The sequence below is a fragment of the Pelodiscus sinensis genome, chromosome 12 (assembly GCF_049634645.1).
Source record: "Pelodiscus sinensis isolate JC-2024 chromosome 12, ASM4963464v1, whole genome shotgun sequence".
Taxonomy (NCBI): Eukaryota; Metazoa; Chordata; order Testudines; family Trionychidae; genus Pelodiscus; species Pelodiscus sinensis.
The window spans coordinates 36,463,956-36,479,750 of record NC_134722.1 but is presented as its reverse complement, the minus strand read 5'-3'; the positions used below and the strand labels follow the sequence as shown (position 1 = coordinate 36,479,750).

General features: G+C 42.7%; 1 protein-coding gene across 1 annotated transcript in view; it reads right to left on the bottom strand.

Annotated features, from left to right (window-relative positions):
* SLC6A2 (solute carrier family 6 member 2) overlaps window positions 1-15,795 on the bottom strand; it is a 113,877-nt gene that overhangs the window by 62,980 nt on the left and 35,102 nt on the right. The window contains exons 3-5 of the mRNA XM_014572550.3: window positions 15,411-15,648; window positions 5,957-6,095; window positions 4,263-4,397 (exon numbers count right to left, since the gene is read on the bottom strand). Coding sequence (XP_014428036.2) covers window positions 4,263-4,397; window positions 5,957-6,095; window positions 15,411-15,648 — 512 coding nt within the window. The remainder of the gene's footprint in view (window positions 1-4,262; window positions 4,398-5,956; window positions 6,096-15,410; window positions 15,649-15,795) is intronic.

Below are 15,795 nucleotides of genomic sequence, written 5' to 3'. Positions count from 1 at the left end.
TACATCTCAGACTCAGAACATTTGGGGTTAGCTGAATCTGCCAAATGTAGCCTCAGGCTAAAACACCCCCAAATTACATGTGTTCTCCATCCAAAATCATAAATTAGTCCAACTGCATTCACTTGGCTGTTGAAAGTTCCCTCTGACTCTGGAACTTATCAGCATTCTAGGCTACATCTGGTGTGTTGGGTCAATAGTGAACTCTCACCCAACACTCTCATTAACCTATTCCACCTGCCCAAGAGGAACATGATGATGAACTGCAGTAAAATGCAGCATACCTAAGGTGTGAGCTACAGCCCATTGAAACCTATGGAAGTCTTTTCTCTGATTCGAATTGGATTTGGATCATGAGGAATTTCCACAGAAGCAAGAAGTTGTTCTCTACAAATGGAGTTTACTCAGATTAGAGATGTGAAGAAAGGTTAGGGATGCAAAAAATTCATTTTTCCTAGCTCCCGTCCCCTAGCACCCATCCTCTACTTATGCTTCATTGATGACACCTTAATCATATGGACCCACGGGAAGAAAACTCTTGAAGAATTCCACAGGGATTTCAACAATTTCCACCCCACTATCAACTTCAGCTGAACCATTCTGAACAAGAGAATGGAATACATCCACCCTCCTTAATTAGCTTCATTAACACAGGCCCTACAATTGACAACTGCTTTTGCTGTTATATTTACCTTGGGTTCTGTATTTTCCACTACAACTCATCTGAATGAAGTAGGTGTTACCCACAAAATCTTATAAGCTAATAGTTTGTTAGTCTCATAATGTGCCACAGGACAATTCTTTTTTTTAAATATACAGAGTAACACAGCTACCCCTCTGAGACATTTTACCTAGAGTGTTTGTTGAGCAAAAAACTCTACGATGTATTGATATCAACTGCTGGTGCTAGTAGCACTCAGCATCTCACTTGCCGGAAAAGTTCAACAAAATCTAAACACAAGGGCTGTGTCTAGACTGCATCCCTTTTCCGTAAAAGGGATGCAAATTAGACATATCGCAATTGCAAATGAAGTGGGGATTTAAATAAAAATGGCTGCTGCTTTTTTCCGGTTCGGAGCTTTGCCGGAAAAAAGCGCCAGTCTAGACACGGATCTCTCGGAAAATAAAGCCTTTTCTGAAAGATCCCTTATCCCTCTTAAAATGAGTTTAGACTGGCGCTTTTTTCCGGCAAAGCTCCGAGCCAGAAAAAAGCAGCAGCCATTTTTATGCTAATGAAGCAGGGAGGATTTAAATCCCCGCTTCATTTGCAATTGCAATATGTCTAATTTGCATCCCTTTTACGGAAAAGGGATGCAGTCTAGACACAGCCTAGGAGATTTTAAAAGTAAACTATATTTGGGAATGGCATAATAACTCCACAAGGGACTTGTATTGCTTTATGATAGGTCACTGGCTCTTTATTACTTTGAATACATCCTATCATGGGATTTGTAGCTGCTTACACTTGTTCTGCTTTTTTGTTCCAATTAAAAAGCACTTAGCTTTAAGGTGACTGAGCACATGCTGTACAGGGATGGATTTAAGCATGGACGCAGAATTAAGCATGTGCTTTTGTGCCTTCCTAAATCTGAAACGTGGATTGAAATATTCCTGTGTTATCTCCATTAACTGCTGTGCAGACTGAGATAAGGAACAAGCAGGAGAAAACTGGAGTCACTAAAAAGTCAAGGTTCCATGCAAAATATTTCTTGTAATAACGAACAGGATGCAACAAAGAGACAATGGAGCTAGTTTCTTCCACAACTTACACTGATGTTATTTTTACTAATTTCAATAGTGTTACTTCTGACTCATGGCATGATCCAGTTTCACTGTATCCTATAGTATTTGAATTGGTACACACAAAGTATGTACCAATACAAAAAATTCTGAGAGGCTGCATCTTTCACTTCAAGATTCCTTCCTGTTTATATTATTATAACTTTTGTTTCTACACATTCTCATCCATGTCTGAACTTGCAATATTACTGCACAATACAGAGAGGAAGGGGAAGTAGTAAGAGAATCCCCAGACATGATGTAGTATTCAGGAAACATCTTATGACGTCCAGAAGAGCAAATGCCTCCTTCCTGGCCTAGAATACTTGATGACTCTGATTTTATTAATCACTCACCGATGTTCCTTTCGTGGGAAAGAAGTACAGCTGACATTTATACAGATTTTTAAATGAATCGCTTGCTTTTTGTGCAATGGAGCCAACAGAATCAAGCTTTGTGCTACTGAACTATCAGCAAGGAATTCATGTGGGCCCTATATTCCTTTAAGATTTCTTCTAAGCAATATTTCTATCTGTATTCTTGATGGGTCTGATCCTGCATAGTGCTGGTGTTTTGGCAATGGAAGTCTCCCAAGAGTAGCTGAACACTTTGCAGTAGTGAGCTCTGTATATTTTTGGTACGAGGGAACCTTATGCCTTTTACACAAAGGCTGTTGATTGCTTGGCAAAGCATATTACAGGCAGTCCCCGGGTTACGTACAAGATAGGGATTGTAAGTTTGTTCTTAAATTGAATTTGTACATAAGTCGGAACTGGTACATATTGTACCCCAGGTGTCCCCGATTCAGCCGCTGCTGACCAGCGGCTGACTACAGGAAGCCCGAGGCAGAGCTGCTTTGCCCCGGGCTTCCTGGAATCAGCCGCTGATTAGTTTCAGCAGCGGCTGACTTGGGGACACCTGGGGTAGAGCAGCTGGGGTGCTGCCGAGTTGGTCACCGCAGCGCCGAAGTGCGGCGCTGCGGGGACCAACCCGGCAGCGCCCCAGCTGCTCTGTCCCAGGCGTCCAGATTCAGCCGCTGTTGAAACTGACCAGCAGCGGCTGAATCAGACACGCCTGGGGCAGAGCAGCTGGAGTGCTGCTGGGTTGGTCTGGTAGCGCCGACCCTTGGCGCTGTGGGACCAACCTGGCAGCCCCCCAGGTGCTCTACCCCAGGTGTCCCCAAGTCAGCCGCTGCTGAAACTGATCAGCAGCTGATTCCAGGAAGCCCAGGGCAGAGCAGCTCTGCCTCGGGCTTCCTGTAGTCAGCCGCTGGTCAGTTTCAGCAGTGGCTGACTTGGGGACGCCTGGGGCAGAGCAGTTGGGGTGCTGCTGGGTTGGTCCAGTAGCGCCGCACCTCGGTGCTGTGGGGTCAACCCGGCAGCCCCCCAGGTGCTCTACCCCAGGCGTCAGCGAGAAAAGCCTGGTTTGCTGGGGGGTGGGGGAGCGCACTAGCTGTGCCTCCCCCCCCAGCAGACCAGGGAGACGCGGAGCAGCTTTTCTCGCCGTGGAGGACGCGGGCGGCGGGACCGCGGTGCATCTCGGCGGTCCCGCCACCCGCATCCTCCGTGGCGAGAAAAGCCGCTCCGCGTCTCCCTGGTCTGCTGGGGGGGGGGGGGGCGCTAGCTCTGCATCTCCCTGGTCTGCTGGGGGGAAGCGCCCAGCCGGTGCAGGGAAGGCGGCACCCCGCACTAGCTGCGCCCTCCCCCCCCCGTTCGTAACTAGGGGTCCGACTTAAGTCGGATTGATGTAACCTGGGAACTGCCTGTATAGAACGGCACCATTTATTTGTGACTATTATTTGTTGCTGTTCTTCACTAGGGAAAAATGTTAGTACTTCAAAGGCTCTTGCAGAAACACCCTGAATTGGTTCTTCGGCAGCCATCAAATCTCCCAGAGGCCCAGAAATAAGAATTAAGCGCACCAACATGTCAAACGAGACAGCATGGGATTGCAGAAAGAATTCTGCAGAACGAATAACACAACAGGTATCTTGGCCTTCCTTCCTCTTCCTTCTAAGGATACGTCTACACTGCAAGCTTATTTTGGAAAGCGCTATTTTGGATATCTTCATTCCCATCTGATCATTATTATCTACTAGCAACTGCTCAATGTAAAGGCCCAGAAAACAACCAGATTTGACCAACTATTTTCCCAACATGCAGTGGCTCTCCATCTGCAAACAGCTGATGCATCTTGTCTTTGCATCACCTCATGATAGAGTTGTACAGTTTCTTAGGGACCAGAGTTGTGTGGCTCCATCCTGATACAGCTCCCTGCTGCTCTCCTCCACTAGCAGAAAGTCAGGAACTGAGCACCCTGGAGTTACTACTATAATATTTATGTTCCAAGAAATATAAATACATCATTTTAAAAATGAACACTAACAATTTAATGACAGCTTCCATCTCTAACTCAGACAATCGTTAGGAGGTTCTGTGAGGGCTATTATTTCGTTATAGGAAGCGAAGATGGAAGAGAGAACTTACCGTGGCTTCTTTTAACCTTCTGAAATCTATGTGAAGGTAAGCATTTATTCCATTGTATGCACCAGGCAATGTGATTCCATGGATTAACAATACAAATAATACAACGTAAGGCAAAGTGGCTGTGATCCACACAACCTGCCAGGGACAAACAGACATCAAATGTCAAATAATCTACTTTTACACAAACAGGAAGTTTTATAAACATGTTGGAGAATACAACTGTCCCTTTGTTGCGTTTATCTCTTCTGTTCTCTGGAGGATATTTTGGTTGTTTATCATAAGGGTCATTGTCCTAGAAGAAAAGAATTGCTAGTAACAGTCACACAGACTAGGAAAAGCTAAAGTATGATATGGGTTAGGCAAGTAAGATACGTCAGCAGTGGAATGACTATGTTATGTTATTTTGTCCTTTTCATATGTGTTCATTTTTTTAATTGTATCCTTTGGTATATATGGTTGTGACTATTTTCTTCCACTATTTGATCTGAGGAAGTGGGTCTGGCCCACGAAAGCTCATCATCTAATAAACCATCTTGTTAGTCTTTAAAGTGCTACATTGTCCTGCATTTTGCTTCAGCTACCCCAGACTAACACGGCTACATTTCTATCACTATGTTATTAATGATTGTATTAAACTGAGCAAGCTCAGTTTGAATGATTTCCAGAAGCATAAGTAGATTCAAGAAAGATATTTGCTGTAAACACCATAGAAATATACATAGCAACCACAGACAGCAAGACTTCTCATATGTCTTCCTGGGCTAGGACTTCTGGAAGTTAACAATACACTGAGATTGATTCATCCATCATAAATTACCAAGAAAACTTCCATCAGGGAGGTTAAATATCAACGTGAAAATAAAGAAATGCTAGTATTCACTGAATATAAATGGCACAAATAATGGGTTAACCCTAATGTTATAATTAAAAAGCCAAATAAAGAGAGGCAGTGCATTGGACCACATCATTTAAGTTAAACCATGATGTGAACATTAACTGATGAAAACTGTTCAGGTGACAGCTAATTTATCAAAGTAAAAAATATTCTGAGGTTTGAAAACTAGACACTCCTTTTCAGCAAGTTAATAGAGTTTCATCAAGGTTCCAGGTCTTATTTCAAAATATCCAAATGGTGTTTAAGTAAATATCCCATGGTTTTATTTCAGATGTTGAAGTACTTCAAAGAATAGTTGCCAACATCTTTGGAACTGATAAAGCATTTAAATTAGAATGGATATTTGTTTAATAAAAGCAAAGGGCCCTTAAACAATACAATGAAAGCTTTAAACAGGATAAGCAGAAAACAAGAGACAATCTTTAACCTTTCGCCAAAGCAAACTAAAGTCAAAGGAAAGACTCACCCATTGACTTCAATGGGCTTTCTATCAATACTAAATACGTAACTTACATTAAATATTGATACTAAATGTAAAAAACTAAAAGATTTTGCATTACTGGATATCAATTGAGCAAAGATGACATAACTGCTGAGAGAGATAAAACAGGAACTGTATTTGAAATGTCCACTCTATAAAAACAGATATACAAAGATTTAACCTAAAACTTTGGTCCTGGTGGTATTGTAAGGTACAATGACTTACAATCTCTCTTCTTTCCCCCTTCACACACACAAAATCACTTTCTAAACAAGTATAAAGAACAATACTGAGATATAAGGGCAATATTAGCTCTACCTTTCCTGAAGTCTTCACTCCTTTCCACAGACTAAAGAAAAGAATAATTACTACCACCAAGAGGCATAGTGAGAGCTGCCATCGGGGTGAGCCAAGGTCATGGATTCCACTGCTTTCATGTAGATGCAGTACACCGCGTCTAGACACAAGAGGGGAAAAGACACCCAAAACAAATACACAAAAAGGTAAATATTTAGTGTTTCTTATCCTGTGGGCTACACATAGACATGAAAACTAAATGACAACATTAGTGGCTTCTCTGGTGGATTTAGTTTTATCTAAAGCTAGTCAATGTTTTGCATATTCAACTAACAAAAAAGTTATTTTTTTCTGTTTTAAATCAACCACAGTTTTTTAGAGATGTGATTTTATAATCTTCAGCAACACACTAATGAAATATTTTTAAAGCAAATTTTAAACGAAAGTCCTGTGAACTGACAGTGTATACCTGGGGTTGGCAAATGCCTGGTAAATGGCTTCATTATCATTTGAATGCCTCTTTTACAGGATCAAAGTTCTGCTATTTGGTCAGACAGGCTTTTTCACTTTTAAGTTAACTAGATCCTCTCCAGAGGAAGCAAAGTCACAGAACAGGGATAGATACAGCCAGGGGAGTGGACCTTAGGGATGTTAAAGACTAGTCGATTTTCCTGCCCCCCCCTTGCTGCCTCTATGAGATTGAGACAGCCAAAGGGGGTGGGAAAAAGGGGAACTTCAAAATGGCAGCCTGTGCGGCACTGCGCTTTGAAACCCCAAGGCGGCGTTTCAAAAAGGCAGCCGCTGCACAGCTGATCCACGTGTTTCAAATGGGCAGCCATGGAGCGTGGGGTCAGCTGGGGAGTCCACAGCTGATCCTGGGCTCTGCACAGCATTTCCCAAGAACCCACGGGCAGGGCGAAGGAAGCTTTGCACAGCTCCCCCGCCCCCAGACCCTGATTGGCCTGGGAGCAAAGGAGCACGCATAGCCTCCTCTGCTCTTCCCCCCTGCCCTGCGAGCAGCTCCTGGAGCTTCAAAGCACCACATGCTGCTGGCGGGGTGGGAAGAGGCTTCATGCACTCCCCTGACCCCAGGACAATTAAGGCTTGGGGGCAGGGGAGTACACGAAGCCTTTTCTGCTCTGTTCCATCCTGTGGTCATCTGAAGAAGTGGGTTGTGCCCACAAAAGCTTCAGGCTGAAGGATCTGCAAAAGCGGCGAGGAGTCCTGTGGCACCTTATAGACTAACAAAAGTATTGGAGCATAAGCTTTCGTGGGCAAAGACCCACTTCGTCAGATGCATAAGCTTTTATCAGGTGGGTCTTTGCCCACGAAAGCTTATGCTCCAATTCTTCTGTTAGTCTATAAGGTGCCACAGGACTCCTCGCTGCTTTTGCAGATACAGACTAACATGGCTACCCCTCTGAGGCTGAAGGATGTTACTATCAGAGACTTTGCAGTCTCGTTCTGGCAGATTTTATGTTTGACCTTTTACTGTTATTTTGGAAGAAGTACAGGTTTGGCTTTTCGGGTCTGGAAAGTAGCTCTCCCCATAGGCAGTTCCTCTGCCGTGCCCTACCCTGCCCAAAGTTTGTTGATGCAGCAGTGCTATGGCTGACTCTGCTAGTCCTTGCCCTAGATCACTCCTGGAAGTGTCCCCCCCGCAGCCCTTCGGTGGGGTACAGAAGGTGGCGGGGGGACCTCCATGCACTGCTCCCACCTCAGGCAACAACTCCACTGCTGGCAACTGTGGCCAATGGGAGCCGCGGGGCAGAGCCACTTGGCTCTTGTTAAGGGACCACAGAGATGGAGTGGAAGATTCTGGGAGCAATACGGGGGCAGGGTAGGCAGGGAGCCTGTCTTAGCCCCACTTCACCACAGACTGCAGCTCAGAGCTGCTTGAAGTAAGTGCCATCCAGCTGGAGCCTGCACCCTGACCCCTCCCACACTCCAACCCCCTATCCAATCCAGAGCTCCCTCCCCAACCTAAACTTCCTCTCTGAGCCAAAATCCCCTTCTACATCATAACCCTTGATCCAGCCATTATTCCTCTCCCTCATTTCACCAGGGCTGTCTCTAGACTGGCAAGTTTTTCCAGAAAATCAGCAGCTTTTCCAGAAAAACTTGCCAGCTGTCTACACTGGCCACTTGAATTTCCGGAAAAGCACTGACGATCTCATGTAAAATCATCAGTGCTTTTCCGGAAAAACTATGCTGCTCCCGTTCGGGCAAAAGTCTTTTTCTGAAAGACTTTTGCACATAAGGGCCAGTGTAGACAGCATAGTACTGTTTTCCGCAAAAAAGCCCCGATCGCGAAAATGGCAATCGGGGCTTTTTTGTGGAAAAGTGCGTCTAGATTGGCCACTGACGCTTTTCCGCAAAAAGTGCTTTTGGGGAAAAGCATCCTGCCAATCTAGACGTGCTTTTCCGAAAATGCTTTTAAAAGTTTTCCGTTAAAAGCATTTTCGGAAAATCATGCCAGTGTAGACGTAGCCCAGGAGTAAGGGAAGCTGAAGGAAAAGGGATCCCCCTTCGTCTCCCTGCTGTGTAGCCAAAAGCCAAATTAAGCTGTTTTGACTTCAGCTATGCATTTGATGCAGGTGAAGTTTCATAGTTTAACTTGACATTATCACTATGTGTAGACGTACCCATAGTTATTTATATTAGTTCACCTCTGATCTTGGTCCATCATATCCCCATTGTGAGGTATTTTACACAGGAGTCCTTTTTTGAACAGTTGAAGTGTCAAAGCTCAAAAAGGTAACCAGAGAAAAAGAAAGAACACTTCATATCCAGATGTGAAAGTCACGATATTGTCAATTCAAATATTTTTAACCCTAACCTGAGGGTTAGGCAGGGGGCTGGACTCGATGATCTCCTGAGGTCTCTTCCAGCCCTAGGATACTAGGATTCCACGAGACAAAATAAAAACTAAAGCTTTCAGACCAAAGCATGTGGCGAGATCCTCAGTAGCCTATTTGTGTGAGTACCTCCTATTGAGACATTCACAATGCTGTGTTATGCCAATAACTGCATTTACTGTGCAAGCAAATTGCCTTGAGTATATTAAAATGGAGGGTGGGGTTCCAGCCCCTGTCCAATGAGAATTGCAGATTCAATTAAACAGCTGGTTTTGCCATTGTGATGCAGATGGCAGATCCCACACAGAGACTAAGGGAATGAAGGAACAGCGCTGGATTAATAGGGGCCCGCCCTTCTGCAGCTGTAGAACACATGCCAAATGGATGATCTGCTTAGAAGGGGACTCCCACAGCCAAGCAGGAGGGAGAGGGAAGGAGAGGATGGCTGAAGAGAGGAAGGCAGTTTGCAGCCCTGGGGTCAGAACAATCCACAGGAGAAGAGTCTGGCTGTGGATAAGACCCCCAACTGAGGGGGTAAAGACCTGACCCTTTCCCCCTCCCTGCTGAAAGGTTCTCAACCTATTTACCTGCTGTGAGTAGCTCTTCTATGTTATGTGGGCTGCGTGCACACACACTCTCTTGGCATTCAGGATGTCACATGGGCTGCACGTATGTGTGGACTGGGCCACAGGCTGAGAACCACTGCTGTATGTAAACTACAGAAAATAGTGTTCCCTCTTAATTACACTTATTATTCAATTTAAAATATGCTTATTCCTGCAATTGGAAGAATCACTTAAATGTATTCATCAGGTTGTGGTCACAATTTTAATATAATTATTGGTGCTGCTTTCCTTGAACATGTAATGCACTGTGTTTACTATGAAGTACCTACAAAGACACAGGTAATTTATCCGAGGCTGGTATATTATAAACTTCTGGTTGATCTAAATGAAATGATATTAGATCTGATGACTGTTAATCCTGATCTGATAAATGGCCTCCTTGGGATTTAACTTTTCACAGAGAATATTAATCCCAAACCACTGAAGCTTGTGCTCTACTTCGTGTTGCCATTTAATTATTAATACTCCCTTGTTATGTGTACAGTGCTTAGGCACATTAAAGTTTACACTGCACTGTGAAGCACCTGCTTGTTAAATCTGATTCAAACACCAACTCTCTTGAGGCTTTCTAATAAAAATAGAACACCTTGATTTAACCCCTTGCTGCTCTAATGAATAGCAGATACAACAAGTGAGGCATGCAAGCTTATGTACAAGTTCTTTAGAAATAAGAAGCAAACCAGCAAGAGAATCTCAGGAAGCTTCATGTGCTCCCAAGTATGTAGCATTTCTGGCTGCTAATGGAGTATTCCTTGACTAAGGGTACGTCTAGACTACATGCCTCTGTTGCCAGGAAAATGAAAATGAAAATAGGAAAATGAAGCGGCGATTTAAATAATCGCCGCTTCATTTAAATTTACATGGCTGCTGCGCTGAGCCGACAAACAGCTGATCAGCTGTTTGTCGGCTCAGCGCAGTTGTCTGGACGCGCGGGTGTCGACATCAAAGGCATTTGTCGACCACCCAGGTATGCCTCCTGGGATGAGGTATACCTGGGTGGTCGACAAATGCCTTTGATGTTGAAACCCGCGCGTCCAGACTACCGTGCTGAGCCGACAAACAGCTGATCGGCTCAGTGCGGCAGCCATGTAAATTTAAATGAAGCTGTGATTATTTAAATCGCCGCTTCATTTTCCTATGCCTGGCAGCCTCATCTACATGCCTCTGGCGACAGAGGCATGTAGTCTAGACGTACCCTAAGAGTTTTGTAAACTCTTACCAGGCAGATCCTTAACCAAAATCCAAATCCTGCAATGAGCTCAAACCTACATCTATATGGAGATCCTGTGATTTCCATGAGGCTGCATTCAAGTCCAAGGATTGGGTAGGATAGAGCTCATTGTAGGGCCCAAATGTATGGGATGTATGATGAGGACATGAACACACACATCCTCCTCATGTTATGGCTAAAGTTTGCTGTAAAGCTAAACTGAGGAAAGGCCACATAGAGAGGTTCTGCCTAAAGTTCTCAATTTCAAACATAGGAAAAATCAACAGGAGCTCTAGAGCTGATCACAGAATCATAGAATACTAGGACTGGAAGGGACCCAGGAGGTCATTGAGTCCAGTCCACTGCCCTCATGTGATGCAGCTGTTGTAATCCTTTGTGGAATAAGAAGCAGTCACTCAGAAAGATACTCTCACCAAACCACATCAGGCTTTATTCCTGAAAATTAACACTTTGGATTGCTCCCAGAAGTTAATGGAAAATGAGTATAGTGGGTGCCAGACACGTGTCATCTACTGCTGTTAACTCTTTGCAATATACCATTGCTTAGAGTTCCTCTAGAAACTTAAAACTAGCACTGATGTAACCCCTGGTTTCAGGTTTTCCTATACATTCTAAATTCAGATTGGGTTTCCTAAGGCTCATGAACCCTTCAGATAGGAAATTGTCATAGTTGACCAGCTCTATGAACATGCATGATGAATGCACGTTTAAATGACATTGTTTGCTTTGTGCTCACCTTTCATTTATGTTCCCCTTGCTGTGAGTACGCATCAAACAAATTTTACTGATGTGAATTGTTGTGGAAAACAAATACCCAGTTGTGCATGAAAGTATTTGAGGGAAAGTGATTTTAAATTTCAACAAGTATTTGTACCACGAATGCTTGCACACTAATCAAACAAACAATTTGCTAAAATATTTCTGAATAGCTAATAAGCCTGAGGCAACTTGCCCTTCGAGTGACAGAAGACAGTGAGATGCACTGGATAAACAATTCAATATGAGGCCTGATCAAAAATCCACTGAAGTCAATGGGAAGCTTTTCATTGCATTCAGTGGATTTGGAAGACACGGGACAGGCACAAAAAGCTAGAACCAAGCACATTGTTTGCATGAGTCTCTCTGAAGGAAAAAGTCTCCACAGTTACCCAGCCATAACCTTTGTCAGAAACATATTGAAATCCCTCCTTTTCAGAGACCATTCCAAAGAGGTATGAGAGCCAGAAAAATCATCATGACCCTCTCTATTTCCTAGCTCCCATCAGATTGTATTTAGGATCTGGCTGTAACATGAGTTCGGGAAAACTCTTTGAGAGAATCAAAAATGAACAATGCCGAATGCACTTATGAACTAGGTCAGTCTTGTTACCGGCTAAACAGGGTATAACAGTTGCTGACAGCTGCTGACTCTTTAGCTTAACATGAGGTAGGATTTTTCTTCTCATGGAACATATTCAACAGAACATTTCACAGGGAGGGAGGGAGGGAGGGAGGGAGGGAGATTATATATATATATATATATATATATATATATATATATATATATATGCTGGGACTCAAGCAGTTTTTTTACTTTCACAATTGACACGACAAACCCAGGGCTATGAACTGGCAAACCTAGAGGTCCTGGCACAAGTTAAGCACTGTTGTTTTTTTTTGTGAGATTATTTTGGCTTTGTGTCATTTTATTTATGGCCAGAATTGCTGACACTTTTCCTCTTGAAACAATATTAAGCAAGATGCCTTATTCTGTTTTATTGAAAGGGTGGTTAGTCAACAAAGCAAGGCAAGACAACTTTAAACAATGCATACTCAAAAAGAGGCACCCGCAGGACCAAAAAATTGCAGAGAAAAATTCAAAAGGATTATAAAGAAAAGGGGATGTATGTATGTATATATGAAACATCTACTGTTAATTATGAGGATACAAAAATTAAAGCGATAAGCCCTCAAACTTAAGGGACTTATATAAGTTACTGAATTATGGAGGTTTGGAAAAAACTCTTCCCAATGCGCAGTTTACTCCATAACTTGTTTACCCTGGTATTTGCTGCACCTTCCTCTGAAGCATCTTGTACTGGCCTCTGGCAAAAGACAGTATATATTGCACTATGCATCCCCCTAGTCTGATCTGTTATGGAACTTCCTATTGGGAATTACAACTCAACTTTTTATTTCGCTAACTGCACAGTTAATAGCTTAAGTCATATCAATTGTGATTCCATTCTCACCTGAGGAGTTAGTTTTCTGCAGCACATTGTTTGTTCACACATCATAAACTTAAGCTCTTAAGTATTATAAATGTGGACTGTGTTGATTCAAGCTTGTTTGAACTTCCATGTGGTTACTTACATAGCCTTTTACAATTAATTACTCATATCTGGGCAAACTTGTATATATTTAGTTGCAAAACTTCACTGAATTTCCTCCACTGAATGAGGCATGGAAATTTGCTCATAAAACATGTTTTATTACTACACAGGAGGAAAGGATTACCATCCTGAGAAAGCAGTTATAATTCAATGCACTGCTGACAGTTTGGAAACAAAATCTTCCAAGAAGCAAGAACTGAGAGAACAAAGACACCTTTATGTCTACATTCAAATTAAATGTTTTGAATAAAGAAGTTTACTGGAAAGCATGGTTTAGGAATAATATTTTTCCAGTGAGACACTTTAAGTGGTAACTTTTATGACTTATTTCAACAAAATTAAAATGGCGGTTTGATTTCCAAACCAAAGGATAAGGAAAGAGTTATACGTGTCTCCAAAGTCATGTGGCGCTGACGTTTTATTCCTAGCTGAATTTCTCTCATGACTTATTATTCCCAGCAGAACAGCATAAGCTGTGAGCCATACCACTCTGCTACTGGCATGTCATAGGAAGAATAAAAGAAGCAGATTACATAACTTATCTTGCCTGATTTTTAAATGTACAAATAAGTTAGGATTTATTTCAACCATCTCTAATGAGGTACTACAGAAGTCCCATTCCCATAGAACACGTTCAGGCAAAGATCCCATTGACGTCAATGGGAATTTTGCCCAGGTGGAGACTGGAGGATTGGAACCAGAATTTGTCTAAGGAAATGTGGTATTAAGTAGAAATAAATGCACAGTTCAACCAAAATTATCTACTAACTTGTATTGCTGGAAAATCACAGCTTGGCTGCATCTAGACTGGAATGATTTTGCGCAAATACTTTTACCGGAAAAGTTTTTCTGTTAGAAGTATTTGCGCAAGAGAGCTTCTATACTGGCATGTGCCTTTGCGCAAAAGCATCCATGCCAGTGTAGACGCTCCCTTGCGCAAGAAAGCTCAGATGGCCATTTTAGCCATCAGGCTTTCTTGCGCAAGAAATTAACGTGGCTGTCTACACTGTCCCTCTTGCGCAAGAATACTTGCGCAAGAGGGCTTATCCCTGAGCGGGAGCGTCAGAATATTTGTGCAAGAACCACTGATTTTGTACATTACAAAGTCAGCATTCTTGCGCAAATACTCGCGGCCAGTGTAGACAGGCGGCAAGATTTTGCGCAAAAGCGTCCGCCAGTCTAGACCCAGCCCTCGTGTTTCTGTGCAAACCAATTAACTCTGTGAGCTTACCCCCACCAAACTATATTCTCAGGTTAATGAACATTGCTTCAGTTATGTCATGGTGCCTTCAGGCCCTGGAACTTGCACCCGTTAAAATAGAACTTTTTCTCTTCCCCTGCAGCCATTCTACCATCTCACTGGTGCTGGACTAGAGCAACCACTGGAATGTCCTAGGCTCAGAGGAGCGAAGAGTAAGATGTATATAGACAGCTCTGCCAGTCACATGATAGTAGGGATTCCAGATCTTCAGTTAATTGTTTAAACCAGCTTTGTTGCTAAGCATATGCGCACCACAAGTATGTAATGGCAACATTAGGATGGCCAAGGAACAAAATGAGATTAAACTAATTAGGGACCAAAAAAGGTAACAAAAAATATTCTACAAGTATGTTAGAAGCAAGAGGAAGACCAAGATAGGGTAGGCCCATTACTCCAGGAAAATAACTGGAAATGTTAAAATGGCAGAAATTCTATATGCCCTTTTTTGGGTGTTTTTTCAGCAAAATATTTAGCAGCAATTGGTGTCTGACACAGTGAAAATGAGGTTTAACCTGAGGCTAAAATAGGGAATGAACACACACAAAAATTATTTAGACAAATCAGATATCTTAAAGTCACCAGGACCTGAAGAAATGCACCCTAAAATATTCAATGAGTTGAGTGAGGAGATATTTGAGCCATTAGTGATAGACTTCAAATACTCAGAAGACAGGAGAGATTCTAGAGGGCAAGAAAAAGGGCAAACATAGTGCTAATCTATAACAAGGGGAATAAGGACAATCCAGGGAATTACAGACCAGTTAGCTTAATTTCAGTACCCTGAAAGATAATGAAGCAAATAAATAATCCATTTGAAAACACCTAGAAAGTAATAAGGTGAGAAGTAACAGTCAACATGGATTTGTCAAGAGTGCATTGTATCTAACCAATCGAATAGCTTTCTTGGATAAGTGGAAACTGCAGCATAGAGGGAACATGTGACTTGCCTAAAGTCACATTCATACCCGCGGTACAGCCAGGTGTATAACTCACGTCTCCTGACTTCTGGTCTAGGGTCCTGTCCCCTAGGCCATGTGCGCTCAAAGAGACGCTTTTAGAGAAATACGAACAAACACCTTAACTAAACTGGAACTTGCAAGGAACAGCAAAGGTGAATCGACACTTACTCATAAAATTCAGCAGCAGGGGTGAGTTTGTACTTGGAGTACTTGGTGCCATTGCCAAGCACTGAGGCATTGAAGAGTTTGGGATCTGTACAGTTTGGGCTATTCCAGCTGTTGCCGCAGTTTGTCCAGGGAAGCTCAAATGTGAATGATGAAAACAGATAATACAGAGACCAAGCTATGATAACGTTGTAGTAGAAACCCACGTAAAGAGCTATGAGTATCACTGCATAGCCTACACCTAAAGACAAAGGAAAACTAGATTATACATTGCATTTCACATACAACAATATTTCAACAGTATTGTCTGAAAGTGAAACCAGGCTTTTTTCTTGCCTAGAAGCTAGACCCAAAAACTGACCATTTAAATTTCAAATAATGATTCCAT